The sequence below is a fragment of the Eublepharis macularius genome, chromosome 13 (genome assembly GCF_028583425.1).
Source record: "Eublepharis macularius isolate TG4126 chromosome 13, MPM_Emac_v1.0, whole genome shotgun sequence".
Classification (NCBI taxonomy): domain Eukaryota; kingdom Metazoa; phylum Chordata; class Lepidosauria; order Squamata; family Eublepharidae; genus Eublepharis; species Eublepharis macularius.
Window position 1 is genome coordinate 58,203,037 of NC_072802.1, and position 13,016 is coordinate 58,216,052.

Sequence of the window (13,016 nt, forward strand, 5' to 3'; positions counted from 1 at the left end):
AGCTGCAGCTCCACGCGCTTGTAAATCCCCCTGCTGCCACTGCCACTGCCACAGCGAGAAACAGGTTCCCCCTCCCTGAAAAGTGGGATCAGAAAGGTGGCAGGACCCAGTGAGGGTTACATTCGCAGCCTGCAGCATTTGGGATGAGCCCCCAGGTTCTGGAGAGGCAGGTGAGGGGGTGGGTTCTTCAATGACTGACACGAATGCCCATCGGAAACCACACGAGAAGCCAGAAGGCCCATTGGACGTGCTGGGAGTGAAAAACGCTCACAGACTTGCAGCGGTGCCATTTGAACACATCACTGCATCACAAAGATGCGAGAATGCGGGTTGGACCACGAGAGATGCTTTGATCCTGGGGTGACACCCCCGCAGAGTGGATTGATGGCCTGCGGGAGCAGAGAAACTGCTCCGGGGGCTGTCGTCCAACCCCTCCCCACGCCAGATTTCCCAAGTTCATCCCTGCTTCTACAAACAGCGAGAAGGAGGGTGGTCCTTGCTCCCAGAGGAGGAGCCCCGGAGATCCCTAGATGTTGCTCCACATCCCCCACCTCCCGGCAGCAACCTCTCCCTTCCTCCACATGCAGTGGTCATCTGCCTGGCTTATCAAATGCCAGCAGCTGTGTCTGTCAAAGAATGAAAGTCCTCCGTGGTGCCCCCCCCCACGCCCCACCAGACATTCATGGGCCATACTTCAATTCCCACCCCACTCCCTGAAGTTACTTTGAAGGGGAGAAGGGGGCAGCAAGTAGGACGAGGTCCCAAGGCACCACTTGACACCTGCTCCTTCTGGCAGCAGAGCCCACCCCATCCATCCTAGCCCTGAGCCAGGAAACATTTGTGGGGATGTGTGAAAAGACATCCCGACGGGCGGGGGGGGGGGGTACTGTTATCATCAAGAAGTAAGCAAACAGACAGGCAGTTTGTTGTTTTTCAACACATTTTATTAAACTGGAAAAGGTGAAGAGATTCTCTGGACATGTTTCTTGCTAATGTCCCTTGGCTGGAAAGGGAGCAAAGGCAGTTTGCACAGCATTCAGAGCTGCAAATTCCATCCCTCATCCTGCCCTCGCAGGGGTGAGGGTGAGATGCGAGCTGCTGTGGGAAACTGCTCCCTGAATGGCACTCAAGGAGGATCACCAGGGGCTGGAACAGCCATGCTCCTTGGTCTCCCTGACGAGTTGCGACCTGCCTGCAAGGGAAAGAGACACGTGTGACAAGACACCCAGCCCTGTCTGAGGGCTAGCCCAGTCTGCCACATGGGTGAGACTGGCTGCAGCAGCTCCAGTATCAGAGGTCCAGCCCACAACCAGATGATGCATGGCCATCTAGTGAGAAAGTGCTGTGCATCGGAATGGTCTTCTCTTGTGATGGAGAAAGTCAAGGGCTGAACACCCTGTCAACCCGACTTGCGGCTGCACTTCCTCCTCTGAGCCCCCAAATGAGTAGCCAGCCCGCCTCCCCCTCCCCCCCCCAGTAGCTGCGTCAAGAGCAGTTTTCTGGGCAACTATCTCCATGGCAGATGAGCCTCGCTTGCAGAGGCTGGCATTTGGGAGGGGTCAGGTGAGGAGAGCAGCTGGCACAAATCAGCGAGCCAAGGTAGCTGCCGCCCCACCTCCTCCTTACCTGTCAGTGCTCCCTTGCCCCTTCCAGACCTGGGACTCCAGAGTCAGATAACTTGCAAGGGGACTTGGGTGGTTGTCGATAGTCAGACATTATGAACTTTTCTCTTCTTCCCTTGAGCGAGTGCAAAATGCTCCCAATTTTCCGCTAAGTCCCCCCAGTGCACTCGGGACCCACCACCATGTGTACCCACTCTCCTGCCTTGCGCACAAAGTCCCTGCGGCAGGAGGCTGCTGGGCAGAGCCTCCAGCCACTGCCCACTTACCTGAGTTCATGAGTGGCTCAGCCGGAGGTTATGTATGGTGCATGGGGAGCTGATTGGGTGCAGGGAGGGGGGCTTGCCCCCCTCAGAAGTGCACACAGATTGGTCCCCGTGGTAGTTGCCATCCTATGCCCTGTTCAGGCCGCGTAGGCAGGGCCAGGCGCCGGGAGGATAGCCCGAGTTTTCCCATTCAATGGGCACCTATGGGCTATGCCTCCTTTTTTCATGGTGTAACTTACTGCCGCTGCAGGAGCCATTCCCGGGCCTGGAGCACTTTGGAAGCCAACTAATTCACGGCCTGCCCCCCACCCCATCCTCTCCACTGCTGGTGCGGGACCTTGTGCCGAACTTACACCTCCGCCCGGCTGCCAAGCGTGCCCACTGGCGGTGACCCATTTGTGGTAGTGCGCCTTGGGCAGCCCGCCGGTGAAATGGGGGTTATGCCCACATAAGTGCCATTTATGCCTGTGCAAGCCTTAGTTCTCTCCCTGTGCACTTTCCACACCTCCCCTTAGGATTGCACAGTTAGTCTGGATCCACCTCATACTTTCTTGCCCTTTGTAAAATAGCGGGGTGGACAAGAGCCTAATTCATTTGTTAAAATAAGGAAGAAAAAGGCTGCAGATTTTAGCTGGTATGAGGCTGGGACAGGCTTGATTGTAGGGTCTTGGATGTCTCCTCACTAGCTGCTATAGCGTTTACTTTCTTTCTCTCCCCCCGTCTAGTTCGGCAGCAGCCAACTGATCTGTATTTTGCTCTGTGAAGAAAATGAAGACCCAGCTAGAATAAATTTATTTTGCTAAGTAACAGACCTTTGTTTCTTTCTGAAGGATGTTATTTCTTCTAGAAGGCAAAGCTTTAATTTGCAAAACAATACAAACATGTGCAAGTCCCAATTTGGTGTCCTGATATCTATGGAGAGCAGACCAAACTCAAGAAAAATAAACAGGCTTGTAAGAGAGGGGAATTGTCTGTCTTTGCACCTCTTCATGAAAATCTGCAAATGAAACAAGTCTCTCTCCTACAAAATCATACACCTTTTTCTGTTTATCAGCTCTGTGAAAATCTAGTTTACATCATGCTAAGTTACCAGTTAAATAAGAGCACTGAAGCTCTCCTGTGTATTGTTTATTGTGCAGTTCACAATAGCAGCCCTTATTCTTTAGCTGCATATACTGTGCTATTGACTAGAAGGAGAGCAATTTTTCTGCAAAATGCTCTGGTGTTCCTTTCTCCCAATTCCAGTTTATAGCTGCGTTAGCAACTCATGGACAGCAGCACTGAAAAGCAATTGTCATTTTTAAGACTGAACTAAAGTGTCTGGGTTGTGTTCATGACTGGGCGGTTAACTGTTCTTGTCTTGGCTGTTACACAATAAAAGAACGTACAACACAATGCTATAGCAGAAATAGTGAAATCCTTTTCAGAGATAGTTCTGCTGATTGTGCTTTCAAGCAAAAAGTGATTCAGATAAATTTTCAGCTCTTGGTTTGCAGCTGGGAAAGACAATTTCTTCAGTGGGGGCAACAGAAGATGAATTGAAAGCTGTTAATGTCAAGTGCAAAATGTGTGTAGATGAAATTATATTTTGCTAAAATGGTTTACAAGTTCCATCTAAACTATTTAATGATATTAAACTATAACTTTTAACAAATCTGCTTTGTTTTCATAGTAATTTCCCCCCTTGCATTTTTAGGGATACTTGGATCTCCTTCTCAAGAAGATCTGAATTGTATAATCAACTTGAAAGCCAGAAATTATTTGCTTTCTTTACCATACAAAAATAAGGTGCCGTGGAACAGGCTGTTTCCAAACGCTGACCCCAAAGGTAAGATTCAAATGTTATGTTAATATGTCTTGAGCATCCACACTCATCTCCCATTAAATACACCCATCACAGTTTTATAGATTGTAAACAAGTATGGCCTAACCTTGAGTTCATTGACTGTTTTTGGTAACTGGTTCAAAGATTTGTCATATCCAAATTATTGCTGCCTGTTCATATTTCTTTAGGATTAGTTCAATAGATTTACTTGGTATACAGCATTTACTCAATGGTTAATCACAAAGACACCAAATTTATGTAATACCTTTTTATTTGGACCAATCAAAATGACACAAAATATTTGGTTGGCCCTAATAAAAAGATATTAGATGGATTGGGTTTCTTGTTCTGGATTTTGGCTGTTTGCAGATGCCAGTTTTTACTTTTGGTTGAAGTATATATTGTGATAATTGTTTTAAAGCATGTCCAGAATTCGGTAGGACCATAGAATCTGGCCATCCTATTATGTGTACTTTAAGTCCATTTCACATTTAGTAATAACTGGCATGTTCTCAATCCAACTTGTATTGACTTATTTTCTCACATTATTAATACGTTATGTTTCTAGCTAATTATTATCTTTCAGTTAGCATACTGTGACTAATTCAGCATTAACTCACAAAATAGGGCTGAATTATTAAAACAAATATGTTGACCATCAACCAGAGTTTGGAAAATCCCTTTAAAATTTTAAATTCGTTTAACAAATGTGGTCTGGAAAATCTTTCAGACCTGGAGTCGGGTACCTCTGGCTTCTTTATTGGCATAGGCTAAAAACAGGCAACATTCTTTCTGTCCATTCTCTTATTACATGAAAATTGAGATGTGGAGACTCACCTGTGTCCAGTAGAAGTTGGGAGTAGAGATGGACAAGAAACGGGGGGGGGGGGGAAGAATCCTACGTTTCGTGGTTCATCGCGTTCCACGAACCACAAACCTTCATGAAATTGTCCCGTTTCACAAAATGATTTGTTAGGTTCGTGATTCGTCAGATCCTGGGGTCCTATAATGGCCCCGTTCATACCCAGAGATGCCAAACTTACAAGGAGATTTCAAAGGCACCCTTACCCAACAACCTTCCCAGCAAGGACAAGAACAGAAAATAAGAGAGAATCTTTTCAGTCTCTTTTGAAGCAGCAGCAAATCCAGCCAAAAGCTCCCAAATCCACTCTCTTTCACTCCAAATCCCAGCAACAGCTCCTCCTTCTCCCTCTGTCTACTGGAACTGAAAGTAGGAGGCACAGACTTGTGCCTTATGTAAGAAACAGAAGACCCATCTTCCCCCTGCTTGTTGCTCTCATAGAACAGAATGGGAGATCTCAGGTTGGCAGGGAGAGCTGCCTATCAAGGTTATATGGGCTAAGATTGGGGTTTCCATGGCAACAAAAAGTGCAGACATTCTGGGCCTATGTTGCCTAGGGAATCAATGGATCAGTGCCAGCCTGTCTGGCATCATGAAGCATTCACGAATCGAATGAATTGGCCCCAAATCGATCCGATTTGTCATGAAATTTGATTCGTATTTCAATTTGTGCTGATGTCTAATTGAGAGCAGTGGTACATTCTGAATCTGCCTTTTCCACTTAACCATAATACAACCCCCTTTTTCATGCACACTCATGCCTCTTCATGTGCTATGCATACATGCAGCCTCTGCTTGATCCATTTCACAGTGTGATGGGGGGAGTTTTAGCCGCCTCTTGCCACTGTATGTACATTTGTTTATATAGTCAGTACAAGGGATGTGGAAGAAGGAGAAATATCTTCCTTCTACCCACATATACTAGCAGATAAACACACAGGTTGAAACAGTGGCAAGCTGAATGTGCCAAATCAAGTCCAGCCTCCTACAAAACTTTAGAAGTGATGTCTGGATATCTTAGGAGAAGGTTGAGCTGGATTTGGACATACTATGTTCCTACCAGGGCAGCATTCTGTTTCCTGGCATTCACATACAAATAGTATGTCAAAACTCAGTTAGATACATTCTGTCATGTGCTGGGATAACTTATTGCAGAAGTGCTCTGTATAATATGATGTGAAGGGAATAGCACTGTTGACAGCCACACAACACTGATTTTGAAATTATCTTCTCTCTAGCTCTTGATTTGTTGGATAAAATGTTGACCTTCAATCCTCATAAGAGAATTGAAGTAGAAGAAGCTTTGGCCCATCCGTATCTAGAGCAGTATTATGATCCAAGTGATGAGGTAAGGAGACCTTTTCTCATGAGAGACTGCTGCATTTTATTCAGACTTCTTTGGATGGATTAAAGCTTATGGGAAGCCTTAAGTATAGATATTGCTACTTCAATAATTCAAACGATATCAGAATATTTATTTTGTTTCATTTATACCCTACCTTTCTCACAAATGGGTATCCAAAAGGGCTTACATAATTCTCCTGTCCTCCATTATCTACATGACAACCCTGTGAGGTAGTTTAGGCTGAGGATGACTGGCCTGTGGTCACCCAGCAAGCTTCTGTGGCATAGTGGGGATTCGAACCTGGTCTTCCAGATCTTAGCGCAATACTTGAATCAGTATACCACACTAGGTCTGGAATAAGATATTGTATGAGAGGAATGGCTTCTAAAAAATTTTAAAGTAATAATAGCATTCACATCTGGTTCTCCACTATTCAGAGTATGCTTTTTATGGCTTACTCTTAAAACATCGAGTAAAATAATTTGAAATGCAGAATTTTCATGTTATGGAATCAGTATGACAATTTAGCTACGTTGGCTAAAGCAGTCTGCCAACCTGAATCAATCTGTGTAAATGGCAGCAATTTCATGTTTTAATACTAATTTTTATTTTATTTTTATTTTTTTTAAAAGCCTGTAGCTGAAGCTCCCTTCAAGTTTGACATGGAATTGGATGATTTGCCGAAGGAAAAACTGAAAGAACTAATTTTTGAGGAAACTGCCAGATTTCAGCCTGGATACAGATCTTAAATTGCAATCGGTACATAAAATCACACCATCTGCCTAAAAAATGTACAACATATGATGGCATTTCTCCAACCATTATTTTGATAAGAGTTGAAATACTAGACCATCTTAAATTATTTTGGCTTTAAAATCAGCAAATGTCTCTAAAATTCAAGCATGTTTTTTGTTGGAACAACCTCGGCATTCGTTTGAACAAAATCAGTAACACACCATGACTATTTAAAGGGTATTTAGGAAGTGCATTAACGATAACTTGTGCAAATTGTTTGGTAAACAAACACTTTAATCTCTTTAGTGACATATGGGATAATCCAAGCATTTGATAACTTGGATAGCCCCTGAAATATTTTCTGTTTACCCAGTAAGGATTCTGCCCTGATGCAGAAGGTATCTTATATGAAGTAGCTAGAAGTTTTGCAGCCTAGAAAGCAGTGTTTTTTCTTGTCTGACTTAAAAGTACTACTAAGCAGAATACAGAAGATTAGAAATGGCTTAATTGTGCTTAATATTTAATCAGAAATATTTTAGTTTCAATCACAGCTATAGTGGCAACATTTTCTGTTTTAAGTATAGGCCACTACACAAAGTCCCAGTGGTGTACGTGCCCCTCCATTAAATAAGCATTTAATATTTTGCCATAATGAAAAAATCTTGAGGCATACACAATTGTTTTAGGGCAGTACTGTCAAAGCAGTGAAATAACCCCAAGATACTACAGCAAAGCTGATTTTTTGAGCTGATAAAATAAAATAACTATGTTGCTTGTTTTGTATGATTTATTCTGTCTTTGGCAGTCACCAGGAGGAGCCAGGAATTATTCAGGACTCTGACACTCTAGCCCTGAAAGCTGCTTCCCACACCTTTGGACTCTGTTTCAGGCTTTTTCTAATAATCATAACAGCTAGCAACTTTTAAAAAATAAAGAAATATTTCATTAAATAATGAAAGTTTGTATTTACCAGATGCTGAATTCCAACAGGGTGACACTTTTTGCTTTAGCTGCTAAGGAAATTTAGAGTGAATGTATTTCATAAGAAAGCAGATGAAATGTAATCTTTGTGTCTAAATGTGATTTTTAGAGATGGGTGTAATTTTAGAAATTTTAAAATTTAACTGGAATTTATTCTGCATTTGATTGCTGGCTGACCAGTGTTGAACAAGGAAAGGAATATATTCAGGGTAATAGAGAAGACAGTGGTTAATCCTGTTTGATCTTCAGTCAGATTTGTCTCTAGCTTGGATTTTCAGTCTTAAGAATACAAGCAATCGTTTATTTTTTGTAAATGTCATGTGCTTTCTGAGTAGATTTCAGGGTACAGCATAATTCAGATAATTATCTAATATAATTTGATATGTTCATGGATACTAAATCTAGCACTGTTATTGTAGAAATTAGTATAGGGGAGAAGGCAAAATTTAAAGATATTTTCTAAGACATTCATGGGTGGTACTGCTGCTAATATTGAAGCACTTTTAAGTGCTTATAATAGGATTGATATGCCTCACTTTTGATCTCAGGTATGTAATTTAAGCTGAAATCCTGAACAGTTGCATCTACATCTAAATAAGCATGCATATGATGCTGTCTCAATGAATGTGTGTTGTTCCTTGATTAAAACATGTTTATTCTCTCCCCCCTCCTTTTCTTGCAGGATAAAGGCATTAAAGGGCTGGGCATACTCCACATAGATGTTCTCTTCCTGGTTCTTTGTCTCCGGTCATGCCTTGTGGCCTCTCTCAGCTTATGTACTAACTACTTCAAGCCATTCAGGAGGGCAGTTTCTGGTAGTCCTGGCTTCTATACTTTCAGCGGATTCTTTAATTATGCCTGAGAAATTGATACCCCTACGCATAATGTCCTTTATTGGCCTTTTGCAGTACTGTCCTTTCACATACACCTACTGCTGATGACATGTTTTAACTGCTTCCTTTCTGATTTGAAAGATGCAGTGTTTTGTTTTGGCTTCAACCAAGATTGGTAAAAATGTTTGCACATTGAGCCATTTTCTTTCCTAGATTTTGTTAGTTATATTTTTTAGGAAAAGCTATGATTTAAGGCACTTTAAGTCAGTGGCATCCCCACTCTTTTGCACTTGTTTAAGCAGCAGTGGTTTATTTTAATAATACAAACAAGCAGAGAGACAGCACCTGTTCTGCTTTCTTGTATTGGACCTATACATTAATACAGGGCATTTTCCTTAGACATCGACAAAACTTGCTTTGTTAACCAAACAGTGGGGAAAAAAACACATTTTCTTTCCCCCTTTCAGAGATGCTAGGTACTTGTGCAATGTTAAAGGAATGGTACTTCCAGAATTCCTACTGTTTGTCATATTTTCTAGATGAGTGGTGAGAGAATGATTTTTAGGACAAAGTTGCATTCTTGCTGTTTTCCTTTGCGAAAGGCACCCATGTGATGTGTATTGGTAGTTGAATTCTCATGTGATTATTGTAAAATTAGTCTACTATTTGGGTACCAGTGAAATACTTCAGGAGTCCTTTTTAAATAATCACGTTTGCATTTTATGTAAAGGGCTCTGATAAAGGAACACTGCATCTTTAAATGAGAAAGTTAGAATTTCCTTTTGCTCTCACAGCATGTCAACATCTCAGGTTTATTTCCCATAACCTGCCCATGTTACAAACTCTGTGGAATTGATAGCATGTAACATGCACTGCTACTCTGTCAGGTATCCAGCATTCTGTATAATGCTGTTTTAGGGCCACAAAACAAAGCTATCGCTAAATCGTATTTCATCTATACCTTTTAAAATAACAGCTCTTCAAGTATTTGTTTCTGAAATTGTATACTGTGGAGTTGACTAGATGTTATGATGTTCCAGTGCAGTGCCTCCTTTCCCCACTGCTCTGTGGTGAGAAATTTGCCTTGTTTAAGATAATTACTGTGCCCTCGCATGACTGTTAAAAGCTTTCTGTGCAAAGATGACTGTCTAAGTGCCACATGCCTACAATCGAAAAAAGTTACCTCCAAGTTGTGTTAAATGAAATAGGAAAAAACAGTTCTGTTCTAGCTATTCATTTCTCTGCTCTGTTTTATTTTGGCAGTGTTGAAGAATGAATTGTACAAAGACTGCTTACTAATATGAACAAAAACACATTTGTAATAAATAAATAATCGTGTATCTTTATGTTAAGCTTTCAAATAGCTTGATTTGGTTTTTGATAAAGTGTGTAGATAGAAATGTGGCTTGTTTGGCTACTGTAGTATTTAAGAATGCTTGCTGGTGTGTGGCACTCATTCTATTTTTAATATATTTTAGAAACCTAGATTCTTGGCTGTTTACTCAGTATTAAGTCCTATCAAATCAATAGGACATAACTTGCAAGGAAGTGTATATAGAAGATTGTGTGTTCCAGCTACCAATCTGGCTCAAGTTAGTAAAGTTCCGTAGAAAGCAATAGGACTCTCAAGTTAATCATGGTGGACTTGTTCTGTTGGTTTCAGTGAGATTTAGTCAGGTGAAACGTCAGCTAGGTTGGCGCCATGATGTAGAAGAGTGCTTACAGGACTCAGATTTCTAAGTTTTGAAATATTTGAAATATTAGCCAGCTGAAGCTAATATTAATGTGTTTGTCTTCAAAGGGCATTTTGTATTCCTGTGGTCCATACTCCTACTGTGTGTAAAACACATGTTCAGAGCAATGTAGGGACAATTCTTGACAGATGTCCACTTCTCTGTGATCCTGCACTTGACTGTTCATACTGGGTGTAGAAACTTTTTCTTGATCTTTCTGCACATCATACTTTACCAAAACACTGTCCATTGTTGTTGAGTTGAAAGCCCCAAGTGTCTACCTGCGCAGTCATGACAGACTTAATTTGGTGAGTTTTGAAAAATGACTGTTAATGAAAACTCTAGTGGATAAACTTGTTATGGAATAGTTTTGGCAGCTTGTTTTGTCTTGACTCCTTGCCATTGGTTTTGAGTTTTTAACTTTTGTATTATAAACTACCTTATTGACTTTAAGTCCCTAAATAAGAAGCCATGGGTGTGATGTTCTAATACCTGGTGCTTTGGGGCATTCTTTCTGTCTGTCTGCAGAAGATAGGCTTGACACCACTAATTGCCATCACTGGATGCTGTTGTGCTTGGAGTGCTGCCTTGGTCTTGAGCAGGATTTTTTGGCAGAATGGGAAGTCTTCTTTAAAAGGCACACTTATAATGGTGTTTTTTTTAACACAACATTTTAGACCCTACTCTGATCCTGCATACCATTTCTGAAAATTCCTGCAAAGATGATGACTACTCTGAGGTAATGTTGGTAATGTGGTATTCAAATATGCAGAGATCTTCGGTATAAGGATTGCATCTGCTGTGGTGGATGTGAAATGAATGGAGAATATGCATATTGACTGGTCCAGTGTGTGGAATCCTTGAATTCATATTCAATTTGGAGACTATGCATATAGAACAGGCAGTATGCTAAATTAATGCTGTCAAGTTTGTATATATTCTCCATTCTGCTTCTACTAATTGCTGGATATCAAACATTCCAGCCTTAAATTAACAGCACTTGCAGTTCATAGGGGTATTAAAGTAATGAAATACTGTATCCTGGTAGTGGTTGAACTCTGCTTTAAAGCCTAAACTTTACTAAAGCCATATATGTGTGCACCATTCATGGGAAGCCTTGTAATGCATTCTATGCTTTCAAGAGATAACTGCAGTAACAGAAGTTATACTTGGTAGTTACAGAAGGACTTTGGATGGTATTAGAAAACAGTCTAGTTTCCACTGTAAAATTTTAAAGTATGAAGCTGCCTTATACCAAGTCAGATCATTGATCCAATCAGCCCATACCGTTGATTCTGATTGGTAGTACCTCTCCAAAATCTCTGGCAGAGATTATTCCCAGCTCTGCTAAAGGTATCTTTTTGACTAGATATGCCAGGAATTGAACCTAGGACCTTCTGGCATGCCAGCTTTAAGCTCTGCCACTGAGCTATGGTTCTTCCCATGCTATGGTATATTCATAACTTGCCTGAAAGATGTTAACTGACAGAACGTAGTAGGGATTTAATAACTTTTATGAATAGACTGGTTTCTGTACAATTTTATTACACAGCCCATTGCTTAATGTAACAGTTTAAGAAAACCTCAGATATAGCATTCATAGCATATGATTTTATTCCCTTGCATAGTACTTCTATATTTATAAAACAATGTTTTGAAGCAGTCCCAAGTTTAAGGGAAAGTATTTTTGTAAGTGTAGTAGTTCAAGTCCAAGAAATTCTTTAACATAAGTTTGAAATATATTAACGCTTTAAAAAATTCACTGAAATACAACACTAAAGAAATGAAAAGTGCACATTAGTATAGTCCATTCCAGCAATCTGTATTGTAGCATGTGCTGTGACTAGAACCGAAATGAATAGATCTAACCTGGCAGTGGATCTAACTTGGTGATCCCAGATCAGTCTTCTCCAAGGTTGCGGCAGGTTTACTTGCTATTGTTGCCTTTTCTTGTGATGTTTCAGCGTCAAGCAAGCACTCCTAAGGAAATACTTTGCTTTGTATTTGCTTTGTACTGTTGGTGCCTTAGTCATGTACCCCAAACATTCTGCACAGCTAATTTTTAGTTCATGGTTAAGTTAAAAAAAAGAAATTAAAACTAAAGAAAAATTTTATAAAAATTTTCTGTATGTTATATTATAACTAACCATTTATATTGTGTGACAGATTTGTGATTTGGTTAATATGTATAGAATTATTGTAAGTAGAAAAGGTTTATATTTTGTCTTAATTCTGTTGATGTAAACGTATATAATTTTTAAAAAAAATTTAGTTAATTAAATGTCTTGTTAGTATATACCATCTGATTCTTGTAAAAAAAATGTGGCAAAATCATTAAATTGTGGTCCTGTATTACCAAAATAGCATAGTACTGTGCATATGTAGAATGCTCAGATGCTGTCTTGAAAAGAAAACTGTTAACCTTTGTATATTCAGGTATGTATCAGAGTTTTATAGTAAATTATGAAATTCAGTTAATTTGCCTAAAGTTGTTGTGGATAAATAATAAATCTATTAGTGGTTTCCTCTTTTGAATTATGAAAGTTCACTGGCTGTAATGTCTAGTCTGAGCCAGTTGTGTGTTTGTGATTTTTAGGTAGCATGCACATTAGTATATAACCTTGGATCAGTTTCAAAAGTAGATTATTTGATTAGTGAATGTAGTGGTTTTCACAACACTTGTGTTAATAAAACTGCTAAATAGAACTAAAGGATGCAGAAGTTTTGACTGCATCTTTCTTTTTTGCCCATTAGGAACTTCCCAGTACAAGTGAGGGAGGTAGCGGCGAACCTTTGTGGGGAGAAAAGGAGGCAGTT

The 13,016-nt window shown here is 40.5% G+C and overlaps 1 protein-coding gene across 2 annotated transcripts in view; it reads left to right on the forward strand.

Moving 5' to 3' along the window:
• MAPK1 (mitogen-activated protein kinase 1) overlaps positions 1-12,713 on the forward strand; it is a 29,309-nt gene extending 16,596 nt beyond the window's left edge. The window contains exons 6-10 of one of the 2 annotated variants that reach the window (XR_008598091.1): positions 3,582-3,713; positions 5,811-5,920; positions 6,550-6,676; positions 8,316-8,448; positions 10,877-12,713. Coding sequence is in view for 1 of the 2 variants with exons in the window: in XM_054996009.1 (XP_054851984.1) it covers positions 3,582-3,713; positions 5,811-5,920; positions 6,550-6,666 (359 nt within the window). In the remaining variant the exon portion in view is untranslated. Of the gene's footprint in view, positions 1-3,581; positions 3,714-5,810; positions 5,921-6,549; positions 6,677-8,315 lie in introns of both variants that reach the window. The other variant, XM_054996009.1, reaches the window with a different exon arrangement.
• Positions 12,714-13,016: the final 303 nt, after the last annotated feature.